Source organism: Pollicipes pollicipes, unplaced genomic scaffold, assembly GCF_011947565.3.
Source record: "Pollicipes pollicipes isolate AB1234 unplaced genomic scaffold, Ppol_2.1 Scaffold_2543;HRSCAF=2982_pilon_pilon_pilon, whole genome shotgun sequence".
NCBI lineage: Eukaryota > Metazoa > Arthropoda > Thecostraca > Pollicipedomorpha > Pollicipedidae > Pollicipes > Pollicipes pollicipes.
In genome coordinates this window covers 516,792-538,904 of record NW_023596133.1, presented here as the reverse complement: position 1 = coordinate 538,904, position 22,113 = coordinate 516,792, and the positions used below count along the sequence as shown (strand labels likewise).

General features: G+C 59.8%; 1 protein-coding gene across 1 annotated transcript; it reads right to left on the bottom strand.

The window, feature by feature from the left end:
* Positions 1-1,797: 1,797 nt before the first annotated feature.
* LOC119097624 (Protein strawberry notch) lies at positions 1,798-21,994 on the bottom strand. The gene is made up of 25 exons (XM_037220665.1): positions 21,979-21,994; positions 20,693-20,863; positions 18,100-18,190; positions 17,263-17,472; positions 16,624-16,799; positions 15,977-16,141; positions 15,016-15,257; positions 14,450-14,603; positions 13,805-13,965; positions 13,169-13,288; positions 12,366-12,553; positions 11,471-11,608; positions 10,821-10,910; positions 9,188-9,441; positions 8,283-8,550; positions 7,716-7,828; positions 7,131-7,302; positions 6,597-6,696; positions 6,085-6,200; positions 5,513-5,700; positions 4,646-4,765; positions 3,925-4,126; positions 3,357-3,476; positions 2,544-2,632; positions 1,798-2,194 (listed from the first exon to the last, which is right to left on the bottom strand). The coding sequence occupies exons 2-25, from the start codon at positions 20,858-20,860 to the stop codon at positions 2,189-2,191; spliced, it is 3,651 nt and encodes a 1,216-aa protein (XP_037076560.1). The 5' UTR covers positions 20,861-20,863; positions 21,979-21,994; the 3' UTR covers positions 1,798-2,188.
* Between the last annotated feature and the right edge of the window lie 119 nt (positions 21,995-22,113).

Below are 22,113 nucleotides of genomic sequence, written 5' to 3'. Positions count from 1 at the left end.
CACCGAGCGCAGTGAGCGTGCTCGCTGAGCTCGTGCCCGCGCGCGAGGCCGGCGGCAGCTCCACAACGGCCAGTGACGGCCGGTGGTCCCTGTGACCTGCGGGTACACCGTCAGCGCGTCCTCGACGCCAGCCCGTCCGCGCCAGTAGTCACTTCTCCGCGCCGACGCAGCTGCTCGGATGTTTCCAGGGGGGGGGGGGGGGGGGTAGCGGAGTGGTCGTTGCTTGAGATCTATGGGATTATGATGTACTCAGTAATCATTTATAATCACGTGTGCGCACGTGTGAAGCGGCCGTATTTTTTACACGTTTTTCGCAAGTGACATAACAGCATTCTGACGTCAATTATTTTCGGATTTTGTTATCTCTGTGATTACGCTTTTGGCAACAAGCAATAAACAATCAAACCACCGCTGCTGCCTTCTGCCGCATGCGGAGCCGGAGACCACCACGAATGCAGCCTGTTGGAGCTTGAAGCATCACGTCTGCACGGTGAGTTCGCCATCGGCGGGCGCCGTCCGCCGCGGCTGATAGACGGAGGTCACGCAGCGGCCCGCTGGCTGGCGGCGGTGTTTCTGATCGCGCCGTCACAGTCGCCGACGGGGTCTCCCGACACAGCGGGGGGCGCCGCTGGCTAGTCCTAAGCCGCGTCGGGCACGGGAGGGCGCCCATAAAGTCTTGCCCCAAAACACGGGCTGGTCACCAGACTTCTGCGCGCTGATCGCGAGAACGAAAAGCCATGGCAGTTCCTTGCCGGGCGTCGGTGAAATTGGAAGTCTTCCGTGACTCACCCGGGCTCAGAAGGGACACCGGCTTTACCCAGGGGTTCTGATATCCGGCCCCCTACAGCGTCACGTGGGGGACGGCGGCGACCTCAGGCCAATGGTGCATATCACTTCAAAGCGTGACCGCTCAGACCTGTGACGCTCGACAGCTGTCACGCGGCACGCGGCCGCCGTCGGACCTGTGAAGCTCGACAGCCGTCACGCGGCACGTGGCCGCCGTCGGACCTGTGAAGCTCGACAGCCGTCACGCCTCACAGTGCACGGTACTGTGGACCACGGCCGTTATCATCCTCTGGCTTTGAGCGTTGAGAACGGCGTACCCACCTACCGGACTGGACCGGCACTGATGGATCCCATATCCATGCGAGGACAGCACGCGGGCGCGCAGAAATTTCCGTGATGTTTGACGCTGGTGACCCCACCCGTCACGCACGTCTATCCACGGTCCCATCATGTAGCGAAGCTAACGCAGCTGCACGGAGCTGACGCAGCTGCGTAAACCTGACACAGGCGTTATCGCGCATTTGCGTAGCTGTGTGATGCTTTCACAGGTAGACGTTAAATTCCCCTACATTGCTCTGCACTCCAGCTTCAAAAATGTGCAATGTCCCATTGCGTTCGCTAGTGTTTGACTTCGATGCTATAGCCGACTCGCACGCGTGAACTTTATTCACGACGCACGGGCCAGGCTACGACAGCGCGAATAGCCACGAGAGCGAGCTTAGAAACGTCCGACCATCTCAACGTATTCACGTGGCTGCAGCGGCGTTCGATCGGCGCGGTGATGCACGCTGCCACCAAAAACTGACGCCGCATCCCGGACCTCACAGCTCGCCTCTGAATAGTTCGCCAATGATCAGTGTCGGCGCAACACCAGCCGCGAAGCGCCGCTACACGCCGCAAGCGGAGGAAAACACGCGCCGTACCTGACGTCGAAACAACATTTTATTACAAAACCGTGGTCGTGCGCGTCAGAGGGGACGCTCTGGGATAGACGGACCGCCCGTGGGGACACACTACACTGTAACAGCACGTAAATGCAACGGAATCAAAACGGTCCGGCGCGGCCAACCCCACTCTCGCGGCGCGCCGGCAATCGCGCCCGAAAACCAAGCAGCTTAAATAGGTACAAAGAAGTATCACTACCTAGTTAAATAGCCTGCCAGGAGAGCGCCGGCACCAGGCGCGCGGCGGCCGCGCGGCGCCGCCGCCACGCTCGAGAACAATGAACAGCTGCGTCCGTGGCGCCGGCCGGGGAGCGCGGCGGAGAGCGGCGGGCGGTACACGAGCGCGCCGGCCGCGCGATGCTTGATGAGAGGACAGCGCTGACTAGGTGACGCCGGGACCGCGGGTAAGATGCCGGCCAGCCGGCCGGTCGGGCCGACTCCCGGCCGGCTCGGGGCCATTAGTCCTGCCGGAAGGCGGCCGGGCTGCGTTAGCGGCGGCCACGCGGGACCGGGAACGGGGGGCAAGTCAACTGTCAACACACCTCGCTTCCGCAGGGGGCGGGTAGCCATTGGAGGCTACCTGGGGTAACCAGGCCCATGTGGCTGCACTCAGAGGTAAGGCAGTTCAGCGATTCGACACCTTAACGTGGCTGTTGCCAGACTCTCCCAGCTCTCCAAAACCCAGGAGCAATGGATCGCAACTTGGCTCCGATCTATGCGATCTCAACAACCTCCATTATTTCCCTTCATTTCGTAGCAGAACCGGCTCGCCTCAGGCGCGTCAACCGTCTCCCGCCTTCCTTCAGTTTTTACCTTGTCTAGATTCTCTACGAAGTGTGAGTCGGCGGCCTCCTCCAGCATCTCTACCAGACTTGGTACCACGTGATTCGGCACCACAATGCCTGCGGCGGCCGACACGGAGAGGTCAGGTCAGCCTCTCGGCCGGCGCCGGAAGGTCAGCAGAGCCGGGCAGGGTAAACGGGAGCCCCGAGTACCCGACCGGCGCCGGGTGGTCAGCAGAGCCGGGCAGGGTACACGGGAGCCCCGAGTACTCGACCGACGCCGGGCGGTCAGCAGAATCGGGCAGGGTAAACAGGAGCCCCGAGTAGCCGACCGGCGCCGGGTGGTCAGCAGAGCCGGACAGCCGACACAGAAGCCCCGAGTACCCGACCGGCGCCGGGTGGTCAGCAGAGCCGGGCAGCCGACACAGAAGCTCCGAGTGCCCGACCGGCGCCGGGTGGTCAGCAGAGCCGGGCAGCCGACACAGAAGCTCCGAGTGCCCGACCGGCGCACGCAGGCCATGACATCAGAAGGCTCGTGAGTCGGGAAGACCCATAATGAAACACGAGGGTCACGAAAGCCCGGCACGAACCGCCTACGCCACGAACCAACTCACTGCCATGTTGCACGCGAAATGAACGGCCCCAAACAGCGGACTATCTCGAGCCAACTGCGGCAAAAACTGCTATCTTGCCCACCACACTGCTATCGCTCATCGGAAACACGGATTAAAGCCTATCACGCGTCACGAAACTACCCTAAACTGGGCGGCACTCCACACCTCCCGCCGCCAGCGTCACACCCCGCGGCGACCGAGCGCGGGCGGCGCCACCGGCCGGCACTCACCCACAATCTTCAGCTGGTCGGAGCAACGCACCCTGATGACCTGCATCTTCTGCTGCGCCTGGCTCACGTTGGCCGACGACAGCACGCCCTCCACGCGCGTCCATACGTGCAGCACCGACCCTGGCGGACAGGGGCGCGCGGCCGGTCCACACACGGCGCAGATGGGCGGCACGCGGCGCCTAGTGAGCTCGCCGAAGCATGCGCCTTTCGGCGGCGCTGTCGTGGGCTGCGCACGCCGCCTGAGCGATCGCGATGTGCGTTACGTGACGGTGCAGGGCTAAGCTAGCACCCACCACGGTCGGAAGCATCACAGCCTGAGCAACCCGCTGATAACCACCACACCATCTGTTTCAGTGACACGAAACCGCGAAATCCATCCACAGTTAGGCGAACCTCAAAACCAGCCTGCGCCCACTCTTGAATGCGCAGCCACTTAGCCTGCTAAGCCCGCCCGAGAGCAGGAGACAGACCACGTCCGTAGGCCGCCGCACGCGGGCAGGGCGAGACGAGCCGGGCCGGGCCAACCGACCGAGACCCGAGGCCGACCCCGCCGGTGGCCGCCACTCACCTGAGAGCACGTGGTAGGTGCGCGCGCGCCGGCCCACGTCACAGTCGACGCCCACGCCGCGTCGCTTGCACACGCCGCGCCAGTACGCGTGCGAGCAGGTGGTGACCGAGGCGTCGTACTGCTCTTGCCAGTGGCGCTCCGCCTCGTCCGGCTGCACGCGCTTGTACTTCTTCTTGATCTCGGCCAGCGTCTCCATACGGATCTGGCGGAGGTCGGACGCTGGTGAGGCGCGGACGCGGGGGAGCGCCGCTCGCCTGGTACGATACAGCTGACATGCGCGCCACTGGTTCCGAAACACGAGTCTGACTCCGTCTCCCGGGTTCAGGGGAACGGGCAGCACTACTTCCCTGACTGACTGCACTTCTTGCGTGAGGCGCACGCTCGAAGCTAGCCGCCCGCCCCAGTCACCACCGGCTGGCTCCTATGCAGCCTTCTACACACCGCACGCCTGCAGCCCACCGCACACCTGCAGCCTGCAGCCCACCGTACACCTGCAGCCTTCCGCATACCGCACACCTGCAGCCTTCCGCATACCGCACACCTGCAGCCTACCGCACACCTGCAGCCCTCCGCATACCGCACACCTGCAGCCTTCCGCATACCGCACACCTGCAGCCTTCCGCATACCGCACACCTGCAGCCTTCCGCATACCGCACACCTGCAACCTTCTGCACACCGTACACCTGTAGCCTTTCGCATCCTACGACACACGGGCCTGACCTGCACGCCAGTGTTCGGCCGACAGACAGTGAACAGCTGCTCGTCCTTCTTCAGCTGCTTCAGCTTGCTGCCCGGGTCGGCCAGGACGGCCAGCATCGCCGTCAGCTTGCCGTTCCGAATCTGAAACCGAGCTCAACCTGTTGCCAGCTGCACCGGAAAGGGCTCCCCTGAGGGGAAGGCGTGATCACATGCGCACGCACAGCAACAAACGCGGACGCGGGACCGGATGGCGGAAGCCACGTGACGCTGCCCTGCGGGAGAGCGAAACACGAATATTTGCCACTTTTGACTTAGTCTTCGGGCAGTTACTTAACGCTCCGACTTATCCAGACCGTCCATCCCCGATTTCGCGCTGGAATCGATTTCGTAGTGAAGCAAAGTGGGAAGCGACCGAAGTCACGTACCGCTCCGGTTTGAAGCGAGCAGGCGACCATGGCATCATGCACAGCTTGGCACATAGCCAGCAAAGCCACTTTTTTCTCAAGAGATGGCACCACAAGGCAGGCTCAAAGAATCAAGTAGATGCCGGTCCGCGCCGAGCAATACTGGAGGAGAAACATCAAATGGAGGCAAGGTCGTTTGAACATTTTCTGATTGGCGTGGTTAGAACAATCCCAGTGCCCTTATTCTAGCAATGCCTTTCCGTCTCATAGTAATTATTTTCTGACATTACCAGAATGCAAGACACTCATTATAATCTGTCGCCAACATCATCACTTGCTTGGCATAACGATAATCTCACTCACGCACCTTTTTCAGTTTGTTTTCAGTTTTGACCGGCTCCAATGAGATGCGCGCGGCCGAGCCCTCTCCCCTCCCCACCCCACCTGCCACGAGACACCCCGGTGCCTCAACAGCCGCACTCACCTGGTGAGACACGTAGAAGCCCTCGTCGCTGCCCTCCAGCTCGGCACACTTGTCCTGCGCCTCCTTCCAGCTGCAGCCACGCTCCACGTGCACTGTGTGTAGCTCAGTGCGGCCGGTGCCCGTGGCGTGCTTGTGCAGGTACACACGCAGCTTGGTGCGCCGCACCGAGCCCTCCTGCGAGCCGAGATCTGCCAGGCGCCGGCCGGCCGCCGTCACCGACGTGCACCGCGCGCCGGAATGGCGCAACGACCGATAACGAGACCGCTCAGCTGCTGGCGGTCATGTTGACGTGCCGGTCCAGTGAGGCCGCCAGAGATAGTGACAATGAGGCCAACAGAGATGGTGACAATGAGGCCAGCAGAAATGGTGACTGGTTAGCCCACAGTTCAAGCCAAAGGCATGGCGATGTTGACGTTTTGATCTGAGGTTATTCTTTTTGCAAGCCCACGTTCACATTTCCACAGCTGAACATTCCGAAGAACAAAAGGACCGGAACACAAGCATCTGAGGAGAACAGCAAACCCCAACATACTGCTGCCCCCCTGACTGCACTGCCGCCCCGCCCCACTGACCGAGAATGCCCATATCGTATCTGCCCGTCTTCTTGGCCTGTGCCACGATGGCGGAGAGGGTGTCGGTGAAGTACTTGAAGAGCCGGTTCTGCAGGTCCACCGGCATGCCCAGTATCCTGTGACAGCCACAGCGGCGGTCAGCGTCCCACTTAACAACACTAACGTGCTGAACAAGCTCTGGCACCGACCGGGAAGGGGGGGAGGGGCAAAGCGAGCATACGATTGGCAGAACTGCACACAGCAATTCCGAGAACATTTAAACGAAGTTCAATGGGGCATGACGACTGCGGGCGAAAGTTCTAATCCGGCTTTTGTCATGCAGAGCAGGGCCTATCAAGCAATCACGAATGACAGAAACACAGCCGGCCACACACAGGGCAGTGCCTCCGAACACGACACGAACACGACCCGTGTGTCCTTGCGCATCACACCCAACAGCGATGTCACCGGCGCAACATGACACCGCTCACGACCCCCTGGGACCTCTTGAGCCGGCGCAGTCAGCGGCCTACCTGTTGAGGAACTTGCTCATGTTGTTGAAGTCCTTGTCCAGCATGTAGACGCGCTGTTCGTGGGCGATCAGACCGACTCCGACCAGCGCCCTTTTCACGTCTGCCCGGGGCACACGACAGGGTAACGTCGTCAGTGACCGTACACACGGGCACAGACGTTCCCGTAACATCCAGCATGCCATCAGTAAAATAGACCTAATTGTGCGGTCCGGGAGCTCGCTTCGGCGCAGAAATTGATAGCTCAAAACGAATAGGTCAGATTTAACTCCCATTCACCACGCACGTTAGTCGCAAAAAGTAGACTCGCCAGGCGCGGTCCGTCCACATGGTGGACCCGACCCGGAACGTCCAGACAGCTGACAGAGTCCAATGCGGTGACAAAATGCAGACTGCCCGTCCCAGCAATAGCCCAGCGCAGTGTGAAAGGGACCGAAACACCATCATATCTTGACCGTCAGGCGACAATCAGCTGGTCCAGTTTGTCGCCCCGCAGCGCTGCCTACTAATACGCGAGCCGACGCGGCGGCGGCGTACCGAGGAAGAAGTTCCCCTTGTAGTCGTCAGGTGGCGGCACGAGCGGCTGCTCGTAGCCCATGACCGTCTTCATGGTGGCCTCGAGCGCTGAGCGACCGTACTTGTTGTCTATGTTGAAGCGCGACAGGTCACGTGACTCGGTGGCGCGCCGGTCGCCGTGTGTTAGCGCACCCTGGCGGTGGAGGCGGCAGGTCACATGCCGGGTAACAGCATGACTCCAACATGACCACCGAGCAATGCCTACAAACAGACCGGGTACGTAGGAGGCTCCGCTAAAAAACGTCCCTTCGCCCATTGCTGCTTGCAGACCGCTTCTGTCGATCACCTCGATTCATGGCATCAAGTAGATGCCATGCACAGAAGCAACCGACAGAAACGATCCGCAAGCAGCAATGGACACCGCTTGCTGAACGCCTGCGAGCTACTCGACCAGCGGCATCAAAGCCCTCCGATCCCGACGATCGTCGCCACCAACAGCAAGCAAGACGTACAACTCTGCTCGCCGGCACTCTCACGCGTGCCGCCTATTCGCTGCACCGGGCGGCGATCGCCTCGCACGCGCACGAGCGCTCCTCACGCTCTCACCAGACTCTCGAGCCGCTTGGCGACGATCGAGGCGAAGCGGCGCTCGCCGGCCAGCTCCGAGATGAGGAACACGTACTCGGGCGCGTTGACCTGGTTACTGCGGTGGGTCCGACCTGCAGGCGAGGCAGGCCGGGGCGCCGTCAGCCGCCAGCCGTGCTGACGCACAGACACCACGGGCTCGACGCTTCCACTGTGAGTGGTTACGGGGGTCGTCCGGCAAACGCATGTGTGTTTTGAAGCCTAAAATTAATTAAGATTAAGTGAAACCATACAGCGAGCACATCTACGAGCACGCCACACCCAGGTGGCTTGGATCTTTGTCCTTAGTTTTGAAATTCATGAGCCAATTGCGGGCCTAGCAAATACAGTTAAGTGGCGTGACACGAGACAGGTGAGTGAAGGTACACGGTATATATATATATATATATATATATATATATATATATAATATACATATATATGTATTTTGCTTGAGTCCCCCTCAGTCCCTTCACTTCAGTGCCCACGCGTCCACTCCGTCCCGCCGCCGGCCCGCACCCACGCCACAGGCCAGAGGTCCCGACTCACCGAACTGCTGTATGGCCCGGTCGGCGCTCCACGGCAGCTCGAGCGTGATATGCACCCGGCGCCGCTGGTTCTTGACGCGCCGGTCACTCTGCAGCGAGATGCCCGACGAGGCGGCCTCCGAGATGATGGCGATGTCCTTCTCTCCGTCCATGAAGCGCCGCTTCTCCGTCAGATTGAGCGTCTCCAGCGGGATGTCCTGTTCCGAACGCGACTCGTACGCGATCTGGCCGTCGTCGTTCTGCACCACGCGCCCCTTCCGCCCGGTCATCTGGCGGCGACAGCAGCGTCAGGGGCAGCAGCGACATCAGGGACTGCAGCAGCGTTAAGGGATGCAGCAGCGTCAGGAGCTGCAGCAGCGTCAGGGGCTGCAGCAGCGTCAGGGGCGCCAGAGACGTCAGAGGCGTCCGGGGCTGCAGCAGCGTCAGGGGCGTCAGTGGGGATAACAGCACGTAATCGGCAGTCCGCTCGTCGACTGCGTGGCGTCACGAGGCGTTCACGATGGAGAGCAAACCCTTGGCGGTAGTAGCTACAAAAATAGCCACCCTACGCCCCCAACAAACACCCCTATCTGCTTTCAACACCCCACAACTCGGACAATAATTTCGCTTATAGAATCTTTCACTTCACGTCGCCAGTCCCCGTCTCGTATCCTTACATATGTACACCCCAATATAATGCCCAGACTCGGCACGTCCACAAGGGCTACACACTGATAGGTATTTCCGTACTGCGGCATACCTCCACAGGCCAATGCCGAACCCCGCTCGTAACCACCCCCGCCCCGGCCCCAATCCTAGCCCCAGCCCCAGCCCCAGCCCCAGCCCCAGCCCCCGCCCCAGCCCCAGTCCTAGTCCTAGACCTAGTCCCAGTCCCAGTCCCAGTCCTAGTCCCAGCTCCAGCCCCACCTCAGCCACGTTCTCGGGGCCGCCCAGCTGGTCAATGAGCTCGTCCAGCGTGTTGGCCGGCAGCCGGTCGCCCAGCTTCTCCATCTTGCTCAGCAGCTCATCCTTCATGAGGCAGGCCATCTCGACGGCCGACCGGCTGGGCGGGTGATACTCGCCGTCGGCCGCCCGGTTGCCGACCGTCATGTAGGCGAACTTGTCCTTGGGCGGCGGCTTCTTCGGCTTGGCCGCCTTCCGCTTCCGACCGCCACCCCACTCTGCCGTGCAAATGGAAGTCAGACTGCGGGGTCTGAGGTCAGACTGCGGGGTCTGAGGTCAGACTGAGGGGACACAGGTCAGGCTGCAGGGTCTGAGGTCAGACTGTGGGGGCACAGGCCAGACTGCGGCGGCAGAGTACGTGGGACTGCGGGGTCACAGGTCAGACTGCGGTGGCAGAGTACGTGGAATTGCAAGGTCACAGGGAGGTCATACCACTGGACCATTGATAATCAGGAATGTCAGGGCGGGTCACTCCGTGATGTCTGAGCGAGGATGGACTTCAGGGTCATGGGGAGTATTCCCGTAGGGTCAGGTACGGTCAGGCTGCCAGACCAGGGACGGGTCAGGCAGCCGGATGGGATGAACCAGACTGCGCGGGGCCGAGAGTGGCCTGTCGAATCAGTGGGACATCAGACTGTAGTCAAGATCAGTAACGGCCTTGGTCGGTCGGACGTACCCCTCTGAGGTCAAGAAGAGGTCGGAGCGGCCCCGAGCCGGCCGCACACAATACTCAGCAGCATCCCAGGTCAGAGCTAAGGGACAGGAGGACCTCGGGCAGCCTGCCCCTGCAGTCAGTCCCTGGTCGGGAGGAAATGATTGAGACTTTCGGTATTCTGGGACGCTTTGACTTATCGTCATGCAGCGCTCTCGTGAGGAAGGGTCGAAGGTAAGCACGTGTCAGGGATGACCTGAGCACGTCAGCCGCCACCCTCACAGGGGTTCCGCCGCATATGGAGACCAGGGGAAGGACTATATTATGGGCCACCCACTGCGATGTGCATCGGGTAGGTTTAGTGGTGCAAACCCCCCAAATATGTGGGGGTTTGTTGACGCGGGCTCAATCATCCAATCCCAATGATTGAGTTTCAAATGATTTTGTAGGTTCACGACCGAGGACCACGAGAACAAACGCTGGAGACATTCTGAAAAACAGCAAACACGCCAAGCACACCACGTAAAACAGAAAGCTGCAGACACAGCCGGGCGCGCTGACGTTCTGCTGCAGACATCGGACCTTGCGCGGTAAAACCACAACACGAGCTGAATCAGTGGACGCAAGGTCCGTGTCTGACCTCAGATCGCAGGGGCGGTGCCCAAGCCTCCACCCCCCCCCCCCCCCCTCCACCCGACCGCAAAACCGCCAACCGCCACTCCTGCATCAGCCACACGGCCACTATTTACCTAGCACGCAAGACAGGCAAGATGGTTACGGCAGACGATGACCAGAGCAGTAACGGCACTGGATACGTACTCCACTGGTTCGTCGATTCATTCCAATCAGGCGCAACGGGGAGAGCCGTGGCAGCATTGCCACAGCGGCACCAGAGGACGACGGAGTAAATCAGGGACTGCGTCGGCTGCGGCTGCAACTGCTCACCTTCCTCGTCGTCGGTCATGTCTGCGGACTGGACGTCCGAGTCGCTGTCCTCGGCCTCCCCCTCCTCCTCGTCCTCGTCGTCCGACGAGCCTGAGGACGGGTCACAAGGGTCACGGGTCACATGGGCCGCGGGTCTGCGCTCAATCTCAGCACCGCACGTCGAGCGGCGGGGTGAGCGCACAAAACCGCGTGCGGAGATTCAACACAACGCCCCAAACCCGGGCGAAGTCACGGCCAACGCCCAAGGTACCCGCATTCCAACGGAGAGGTGGTGGGACGCGCTATAGACTAGCCAGAAACCCGGCACTGATTTCAAGTCGTGTGACTCGAACAGGAATTAGCTGTCTGGATGCACCGGCAAAGGCAGTACGATAAACATCGCACCAAACCGCAGCAACGGTGGGAGAGCGAGGGCTGTCCGTGGTTTTCTGGCATTTCACCACGCCTCAGCTGCTCAGCAGCGCCCCATTCCGCCGCGAATGGGGCGCTGCGGCCGCCATCCGCGCCACCCGGCTGCTTACGAGGACCGAGCTGCTGTGTGCCATCCATCGTTCAACCACACAGACGCCAATACGCTTCAACAAATGGGGTCATCGATCCGCATGCCGTCCTGTAGTCATAGTCCAACGCGCCGAGCCGTATTGACTCACCGGACATTTTGTAGTCGGAGTCGGCGCCGCGTCCGCTGCCGTTGTTGCGCCGGCCGTTCCTGGAGACGTCCGAGTCGGACTCGGAGCCGCTCGACGCTCCCTTGTACCGCTTGATGGCCTTGCGGGCGGCCTGGCGCACTGTGGGGCGCGGCACGGCCGTCAAGGGTTCGGCACGGCACAGAACGTCAAGGGCTCGGCATGGCAGGTCTGTCAAGGGCACGACACGGCATCGCCGTCAACGGTACGGCACGGCACGTCCGTCAGGAGCACGGCACGGTACGCACGTCAGGAGTACAGCTCAGCACGCACGTCAGGAACACGGCGAGTCCGTCAGAAGGGGACGGGTCCACCAGAAGAGGGCGTGTCACGCAACTCGAGGCGTGTCGCAAACAAGGGCACGCGGCTACGCGGAGCGTACGACCGCGTCACGTGGCGTTGCCAATGCTGACAATACTTTGACACTTTGACGTTGGAGGACTTGTTCAAACCGGCTTTGTTTGGCACACCTGTGTGTTAACTGGCCACAATAAGACACAGCTGTTCTCACACAAAATTTTTGATCATGTGTCTTACAGGTGTCAAGGGTGATCATGAAGCTATCATGAAGTATCTGAAGGTGTCAAAATTTGCGTGGTAGCTGAAACTTAAAGTGCACGTGAAACTCGATGCTTGCTGATTTCAACAGTGGGAATCAGAAGGCAGACCACATATCTCTTCAGGTAGAGTAACTTGTATAAACACTGAGCCATGGTAGTTTCATGAGACCATAGTCTCTTCAAGTGAGCCTTTTGACCATTAGCTCTGCAAAGTAACTCACGACAACGGGAAAGAAGTGAGCAAAACCCCCACCAACAAACCACGCTCGCTCGCCACCGCAGCGCCGCCGGCTCGTCACCTGGCTTGCGTTTCCCGGAGCTGCCGCCGCTGCTGCCGGCCGAGGGAGCGGCCGCCTCGCTCTTCATCTCGTCCAGGATCTGCTGGAACTCTGGCGACGGCTTGTCCGGCTTGAGGCCGAGCAGGCGGTTGATGCGGTCCCGGTCCGGCGCCGGGAAGTGCTTCTCAATCAGCGACTGGATCACACCCCTGCCGAGCGCACCGGGTCAGCGGTGGTGAGGTCACGAGGTCAGGCGCCGGGAAGTGCTTCTCAATCAGCGACTGGATCACACCCCTGCCGAGCGCACCGGGTCGGCGGTCGTGAGGTCACGAGGTCAGGGATCAGGCGGCAGAGCACACGGCCAGGAGATTCCCCACGTGGGAGCGTTGGAGGACTACGAAAGGCGGGGTCGAGAGCCACAACCCCATGTAAGGGCATCGTGGGCCACAGGATCACCAGAACACGACAGGAACGCCACGTGACAGGCAAATATAGCGGTTTCCGGCAGCGCCAATCTCGAAATTGAAATCGCCAAGCCTTGAAATCTGCACAAATGACGCAAATAGAGGACACCAGTGCGTTCAAACAGCTCCAGGTATTGACTCGAGCACGAATCGACTACATGTTGCGAATCAGTTGCATGATCAGTGACGGAGTAGCTGCAAATCCATATCACAGAACTGGCCAGAACAGCTTTTCCTTTTAGTACGATATTACACGTGACTCCCACACCGTACATAGCGCACAGTAAGCTTAACAGGCCGGCCGCCTGGCGACTTCGCCTGACGACCTGCCCGGCCATCGTCACCGCTTGCGGCGCTCACTTGGCCGTGGAGACGAAGTCGGTGAGCTCGCCCTCGTCCCGCTCCAGCTGCTCGAGCGTGCGCGCCTCACCGGTCGACTGCATACCGATCACCACGCACTTGCCCATCTTGATCGCGTTGCTGTCAGGTCCCAAGCAGGTGTGAGCGGCGAGTGAGTGACGACACGCCAGACAACGGCAGCACCGGTGCCGGTGTGAGCGGCGAGTGTGACGACACGCCAGACAACGGCAACAACAGCCGTTCCAGGCGCGAGCGTCGCGTAGCCCGCCGCGGGCGCCGACAGGGACGAGCGGTTCACGGCGAGGGCCAGGGGTGGCACGCGGATGCAGGCGTCTGTTCGCGTGGGCGGCAATGACGAAAGAACCACATATGCATGTGGCGTGCATGATTTCGCAAGCGTTTGTCCCAGCGCAAGATTATGCGCATCGCCAACAGGTCGGGCTTGGATCTAAGGCATTGGGATGCACTTTCACAGAAACCTTCGCATGGTTGTGAAGCAATTTTCGGACGCAACGGACGGTCCAGCTGATAACGTCACAACGTTGACACCAACCATAGCACGACTGTCAAAACTGGCCTGACCGCGACCCCGCTACTCTGACCGCGACACCATTGGCCTGCACCGACATCACTCACCTGGCCGTGTTGACGACGTGCTTGACCTTGGCGCCGATACAGAGGTACTTGAAGAAGCGCTGGTGGGCCGACCAGAACTGGCCCCACATCGACTTCTTGAGGGTCTTCTCGGCGTCGATCAGCTCAGCGGCGCGCTGGAACTTCTCGCGCGCCTCCACCCACTGCCGGCGCGGGGTGCCACGTCAGACGACAGGCCATCCCAGGAGTCAACGATGGGTGATGGAATTTACATCCACGCCCAGGACTTCTGTGGTACAAGTTAAACGAATCATGATTATCCATCAGTATGCTTGCTGAGTGCTAAAAGAAGAGTATCCATATCCAAAAAACTACATTTTCATATGCCTGCGCTTTTAACCAAAAAACTACCAACAAAACATGGTCCTGGGGGTGACATACTGCCTTGCTTCTGGCCGACCGTGTCCGGGACACCCCCCGTCACATCAGCCGCCTGCCACCAGGCCCAGACAGCGTCCGTGCCGCGGTGTACGGAGGCCTCGCCCGGATCGCCAGGTCCTGGGCGGCGACGCGGACGCACCGCCGCCAACGCCGCCATCAAACCGACGTGACAAAGAAGGTCACCGGCAGGCCCGCCGCCACCCACGGGCAGAGGGCGTCTCCCCGCGCCTGGCCCGCCCGACGTACCAGCTGCACCGACTCGTCGTACATCTTGGTGAACTCGGGCGTCAGCATCACCTCGTCGATGCGGAAGGAGGTGCCGTGGAAGCTGAGCTGGCGCGCCATGTACGAGCCGCGCAGCTTCATGTCCATGGCCACGATCTCCATGGCGCCCACGCCCCTGCCGGCCCGGCGGCGTCACGGTCAGGGGCACATTCGGAGTCGTGATCACATTCAGGGCCAGGGTGACATTGAGGGTCAGTGTCACATTCAGCGCCAGTGTCACATTCAGCGCCAGTGTCACATTCAGTGTCAGTGTCACATTGTGTCAGTGTCACATTCAGTGTCAGTGTCACATTCAGCGTCAGCGTCACATCCACGGTCAGTGCCACATTCAGGGTCAGCGTCACACTCAGGGTCAGTGTCACATTCGAGATCAGAGACGCCACCACCAAAGCCAGCGAGCGCCGCGCCGGGTCGAGACGCGAAGCCCCGGAACCTCGCTACCCGCCTTGCAGGTCGATCGGGTCGTCTTGCAACACGTCACCTCGCGGCATGCCGTGATCTAGCCAAGCTCCACGCTCGTGACGTACCGCTTCTCCACGGCCGATATGAAGTCGCTGAAGGCGGCGAACGGCGTGCCTTCGCCCCAGATGCCGAGCCGCACCATGTACGCCATGTTCTTGGGCTCGGAGGCGCCCGTGGCCGAGGCGTACACCACGCGCGCCTTCGGCAGCTGCTTCTGCAGCTCCAGCACCGTCAGGCCCGTCTTAGTCGGCTTGGACGAGCCGACCGGACACAGGTTCTTGGCGCGGTGGCACTCGTCGAACACGATCTGGTGCGGGCTCGGTCAAGGAAACGACGGTACGTGCGCTGCCGCCGACACCACGACGGCTGGGACGGCGGGTCGCGCCCGCGAATCCCGCCCACAAAGCCAGCAATCCTAGTGTGTGGGGTGTCGACAGTGTAGTGTAGTAGTAGTAGCAATTGGAGCTTTAAAGCCCTTCGGCTTTCGGCTTTTTCGGCCACATAACGCCCAACTGATGGCGTAGTGGTTAACGCGTCTACGTTAACCACTGTGCGTCTGTAATATCTGAAATACTGAGTTGGATTCCCCGCGGTGCCCGCCCTTCCTGCCAGGGTGAGAGGCAGGCGACGCCGTATAGCCTCAGCAGGCGAGTGCGTCGTGCCCAATGGCCAATCCGGGCGTGTGCTGAAGAATTGCGCTACCGAACCCGGTGCGAGGCGCAAGGGCAATGCTGGACATCACAGTGAGCTCTGACGACAGGTTACCCTCACCCACAACTTCCTCTACAAACAACCCGATTAAGCTAGCTAGGCAAAGGGCAGTTCAAAAAATCTCGGACACCAAAACACCTCCTCTCAAAGCACCACCGATGGTTACACATCAGACATAGTTCTCCATGAAACAGCATGCCAAAACGCCGACCAGAAGCGAGAATGCTTCCACTTGCCCGCCGTAGCACACGATGCTGTAATGCGCCGCCGTCAGCTGTCCTCTGTCCCACGCGCACCCCGCGCCGGCAAGGATACGAGGCCGTCAAAGTCCTCCCCGCACCAGTTGAGCAGCTGCTTCAAGCGCGTCTTGTACTTGCCGCCGACTGTCGACGACTCGCCAATGAGGGAGGAGTAGGTGGAGTAGATGACGCCCTTCTTGATGTCGCCGTTCACCGGCGAGTTGATCTTTGCGTACTTCAGCTGAAACGGGTCTGCATTCAGTGGGGAAAATCTTGAAAGGGGGGGGGGGGGGGGGATTCAGTGGGAGATAGGTCCGGAACCAGTGGGGATAAATCCGCTTCAGAGAGTTAAGAGGCCCACGAAGGACGCAGCTCGGGTACGTGAATAAGCGGCCAAGCAATTGCTGTTAGGCAGCCATCGTCGACCTAAAAAAACGGACACACACCCATTCACGTAACCAAATAGTCCAAACATCTAGGTAATGTACGAACCGCCGCAGGTTGCTTGTGAATTCACATCCTTGTAATTCCCTTATAACAGATTGGTGTGGTTGGTGTGTGGTTCCCGTTTCAACTTCGCACCTGGTTCTGAGCATCAGACTCAACAGCCAGCTCGTACGCCTCTGCCCCTCCCCCCCCCCCCCCCCCCAATGACCACCCCGCTCGAGCGAGACGGCCACGAGCGTGCTCGTGATTACGGCGACGGCCCCGCAGCCGACGCACCTTATTCAGCGAGTGCACGGAGATCCTGCCGGCGCCGATGTCCCCCAGATCACGCTCCGAGTCGTACTTGAGGTCGTTGGAGACCGACACCCATATGGCCTTCTTGCGGCCCTTCAGGTAGTTCTCGTAGATGAGGCCGGCGATGGTACGGCCCTTGCCCACGCCGGCGCCGTCACCTACGGCAAAGGGGAGGAGGGGGTCAGTCGACCGCACGCGTCGCAGGGCCGCAGACAGGAGTCTGGCGCGCCGGTGTTCTCAGGACTGGCGGCGACGGCACAGCGATCGGCAAGACACCGTTACCACACACCCCACCGTGAAGTGCCGCGTGGCTTACGACGACCGTGCCAGATCTGCCAGACCTCGCGCTGGGTGAGCTTCTATCCCCTCGACTACTTGTCAGCGTTGTCCGATGAACCAGCACTCCAAAAACGGCAGCGGTAAGTCCGCGCACCACACCGTCGCCAGCTAAAAGCCACACAAAAGCGACTCATCATGTGCTAGCCCCACGGACGGGCCAGGCAACCAACCCAGTGACACAGAACGAGGGCATCGACCACCGCGCAGTCCCAACCGCACTCAGCAGAGGCTGAGGATGCCCGGACGACACCGAACGACATCGGAACCAGCGGCGGCGCTCACCGATCAGGAAGCCGGCGCGGCAGCCATCCTTGAGGAACTGCGAGTGCTGCTGGCACGTGTAGGTGATGGCCTCCAGCTGCAGGGCGGACAGCTTGCCCTGGCTGATGACCTCCTCGGGGAAGGAGAGATCGTACCACACGTCCGTGGGCGCCACGCTGGCTAGCGACGCGGTCTCCACCACCGGGTCCGGGTGCTTGCGGCCCAGTTTCACTGGCGGAGGGCGGGACGCGATCAGGGGCGGGGCGCGGTCACGGGCGGGGTGCGGTATGAGGCGGGGGGCGGTCAGGGGCGGGGTGCAGTCAGGGGCGGGGTGCGATCGGGGACGGAACGTGGTCAGGGAGGGAGCGCGGTCAGGGACGGGGCACATTAAGGGCGGAGCGCGATCAGAGGCGGGGCGAACGGTGCGCGACGGAGGGCCCGACGGGGCCAGACGCCGTGCACGGAGAGAGGGGGGCCGAGGGAGAGGGGCCGCGAAGGATAGACCGGCTTCAACAACGTGAGTGTGTTTACTGCTGAGTTCATCGTTCAACAGGTAAATGTGAACACCACCACCCGTCGAAGGACAGGTGGTGGTGTTTGAATTCAAGCGCAAACGATGACGGATGAACCGTACGTGTCGGATATATTCGCAACTTAAGGCAGAAACAGTTAAAAGCGGCCGTGCGCGTCAGATGCATGCGCTTATATGTGTCTGCTGAGCTGTTTCAAGTAGTCGACACTTCACTTCAATACCGCAGAGCAGCTTTGATGGCATAAAAATAGCCAAGCAAGTGGCAAGGAGTGCTCGCGTTTCGACACAGGACAGCTGTGAACTATACTTGACTAAAGGTGGCTTACATTTGCTGGGCATGTAGTCGGCGTATGTCTCCGCCACACCCATGTCCTCGTCATCTTCCTCACCGGCCTCGTCCTCCTGTGGCATCCCCATCTGAGGACAACCAGTGAGACTGGCACCTACTGTCGCATAGGGCTCGCAGCGGGAGATGGACTTTACCGACATCATGATCATATCCTTGAGACATCTCCCAGGGTTTAAGAAAGCAAAAGCCGAAATAGCATGCATCGCACCCACAACGACGACACGTACCAGATACAGTGAGGGGTCCTGTGTACTGCAGAAAAAACGATGAGTGGGAATGTTCCACCGAGAAACCACGCGGGACACCACGGAGAGAGATCTGACCAGGAAGCAGACTTTCGGGTGCGTTTCTTGACACTTGAAAACGCGAAAGTGAGACATCGGCGTATCACGAATGCAAGACTGACTGACTAAACCCAGCATCAACGTATCAATCGACAGGTTCAGGTAGGCAAGGGCGCGCCAGCTGGCACAGCGACGAAGCGGGGCCTCACACCAGTCACAACGGCACAGCTGCGGGCAGCGTTAGGAACCGAGCAAACAGTTAGACATCCATCTGAACATCAAGCTGGAGGACGCCATGCCAGCATCAGACAGCCAAGCACTACAGCTATTCCACCGGCCTCCGTCGGCGCGAGCTCAAGCCACGGCCTGTTCCCGGACGGTCTCTGTCCACCGGAGCCCGCGGGCGGCAGTCGGACCCTCCGGGTGCGCACAGCTCGGGGCGGCTGCGGGGAAGTCACGGGGCGCAGCCGACGGCTGGCCCCTGCGGGCGCCGCCGCAGCTGACTGCGGCTGGTGCGCCGCGCTCTAGCCTGACCAGCCACGGTAGAGCGCCAACACCCCCTAACGCCACTGTCTGCCGGCACTTGACAGGGCAAGTAAGGAAATTGTCCTTTGTTGGATTCCTGGCCATAGTGGTATTGAGGGAAACGAACTGGCTGACGCTGCAGCGAAGCGAGCGGCGCTGGCACCGTGTACACGTGCGTTTCCACCTCCTGCACGGGGCTTTTACTCGGCCATTAGAACATATATTCACAAGTGGCGACGTAGTTTGGATACGATGCCAAACAACAAGCTCTATGCCATAAAACTTAAGCTGGAGCACTGGCACTTCTGCTTTCGCCGGTCTAGACGAGAAGAAATAACACTTGGTGTGCTGCGCATTGGCCACAACCATGCGACTCACGGGTACACCCTGTGTGGCAAAGAGAGACCCAAGTGTTCCAGTTGAGGCGCTCCCCTAACCGCACACCATGTGATGAGCTCGTGTCCGCATTGCGACGACGAGCGTGCGCGCTGCTTTTGGAAGGTGTGCTTCAACGTTGCGATGTCGCGACGTTACGGGCAAACACTGTGCTTTCCTGAGAGCTGCTGGTTTTTCAGCCATAGACAAACACGGTTCGATAGGATACACGTCGCTACGGGTTGCCAAGTGGCCGTAGATGTCAGCGCGCCCCGAAAGCGGCGTTTCACCGGGCCCCAAAACCTCGATTATCATTACCTGACGGCATCTATTTGGCCGTCGAAATCCTAGTACATTTTTGGCGTGGATGCCGCTCGGGGCGGCCGTGCGCTGACCCGGCCGAGACGTGGTAATGTCAGGTTAGCTTAGGTGCAAACGTTAGTGGGGCGCTATTCCGATCGTCCGGATTGTCGGAGTGACGCGGGTATTTGTAAGTACCCGCTGTGGTTGCTGACACTGTTACAACCGCGGTAGAAACTGGGACCGGTTTGGCGCCCGCTGTGCTGAGATCGAAACGACACATCAAGCTGGCAAAGACGTCAAGAGCCAAACTAAAGCCGAAGCTGTGGCATCCGTGGCCGGTTAGGGGGGGGGGGGGGCACCTCCACTCCCGTCCGTGATCGCTCAGTGACAGCCGGTGGCGGGGCGCCCTCCCCAGCCGCTCGTTGGCAACACACATTTGCGAGCGTGCAGCGACGTTAGTACCAACCTTAAGCAACATCAGCTCACAAACCATCTGCATAACCCGTCAAGCCTCGTACGTTTAAGTCAACGACAGGCTAATGCCAGCAGGCGAACAACAACCAAGCGGCGACATCGTGATGCACGAGAGGCAAACACGGCGACGGGTGAGGGCGCGACGTGCAGGGTCGATCTGGCCAACAGGGCGGGGTGAGCCGACGGGCGGCGGCGCCGCAGCGGCGCTCCCGCCCGGGCGCGGCACACACCCCGACGCTTACCATCGGCGGACTGGCCCCGGTGGGAACAGTTCCCGTGGGAAGCCGGCGGCCATTGGAGGCGGCATCTATAACGGGGCCCGACACCATAACCGTCAGCCGGGGCCGTCCGGCCCCAAGGCGGCGACACAGCTCGCGCGCCTAACCGGCGGCGACACGCCAACAGCCCGCATTCAGTCGGAACCCGCCGATCCGTACAACACCTACAACGCTCGCTACGCCGAGCAGGGCAGCTAAGGCCGCGGCACAGAGCACTTCCCCACAGACTGGAAGCTAAGGTCGTCTGAGTTATGGCCCCGACGGCCCGCTGACTATCAGCGGCGCGGAACCGCACGCGGTCCCGGCCCGGCGCCTCAGCGTCGCCGCGCACCTTGTAGTCGTTCATCCACATGTTGGGCGGCATCTTCTGGCTCATGCCCATCTGCTGGAGCAGCAACTGCTGGATCTGGCCCAGGCTCATGGGCGGCAGGCCCATCTGGGCCATCTGCGCGGCCATCGTTTGCACCAGCATCGGGTTCATCATGGCGGCGGCGCTCATCGCCTGAGGGCGGATACGGGAGACGGCATCACAGCGACGCGGGGCCAAGAGCGCCCGTGGGGAGGCGGGCGGACACGGGAGGCGGCGAACGGAAGTATCGCAAACTGAGCCTCAGCAAGTGATCGTACAGTACGGCTTATATGCCAACAACACAGTACAGCTCGTGTAGCCAACAAATTGGCCCAGTTCCAAACGTGTGCGGAGGGGGTATTCGGAGTCGTTTAAAAGTTAGCCAGCTTGACTGATCGAACGCGCCTGAATGCTTTACTCTCAAGCAGTGCACGGATCAAAGAAACAATGCATCCATGATATTTTTGCTAAATCACCCTGAAATATGGGTGCAAGGGTCAAGGTCGAGTTTACAACAGTACTTTAAAAAAATAACAATAATTACCACCTAGCTCGTCGTATAACGGTTGTTTCTGCATTACTGAAGCGCTAAGTTGATAACGGAGACCGTGAAGGCTCATGCTTGAAAAGGAGTGTCTCAAATTTGTATGGGGCTTTGAACTAAAATAGCCATCTCATTCAAGAGAGAGAGAGAGAGATGGAGATTTATTCGGTACAGTTCACAGCCCTGACCTTCTTAAGAACTAAAACCCGCTAGTTTCTGAGCTACGCGTCAGCAAAGACGTGCAGACTGTCTCCGAGGCTATTTCAAGGTCACCCAAGCATCTATGCCGCCCAAAACGTCATTCAATTCTTGCCATTCCGTTAGCCATGCGGCAGTCATGGCCAATAGAAGTAACGTTGTCGAGTCGTTTATACCTGGCGTTCGTGAGTACGTTTCCCAAATGTGACGGCTGTCAATTGGCTTTTAACCACTGTGTGCAAAGTACCATGTCGTAACCGAAAAAAATGACACATTGGGGAGCATCTTTACTAAACAGGAATTGTGTTGTATGCAGCAGTCTTTTCCACTTGAAAACATACCAATGGTTCTAGGTGAGCTTACTTCATCACTCCTCATGCCTGCTTCCAGATCTTGACATGTGGAACATTCCCTTTAAACAAAACACAAAACCAGTGTGGGGTGTAGTGTAGCTAGCAATGGGCGGTAGATAAAATGTGTTAGTTCAAATGGGCTGTCATACAATCACATCCACAGTTTAACTCACCAACAGTTGATCATCATATAGCTGCTTGAGGACAAATGCAGACATGCACAGGTTATATCATCAGCTACCTTTCACAATAAATTCAATGCCAATATTTTTCGATGGTAAGGTCACCTAGGAACACCAGCTTTTCTG

Bases quoted from the DNA above. Each gene is read 5' to 3' on its own strand.
- LOC119097624 (XM_037220665.1), bottom strand. From the start codon at position 20,860: ATGAGCGCCGCCGCCATGATGAACCCGATGCTGGTGCAAACGATGGCC. The intron at 18,191-20,692 runs GTGCGCGGCGAC...GGTTGTCCTCAG, and splicing joins TGTGGATGAACGACTACAAG to ATGGGGATGCCACAGGAGGA. The intron at 9,442-10,820 runs GTGAGCAGTTGC...TTTGCACGGCAG, and splicing joins CATGACCGACGACGAGGAAG to AGTGGGGTGGCGGTCGGAAG.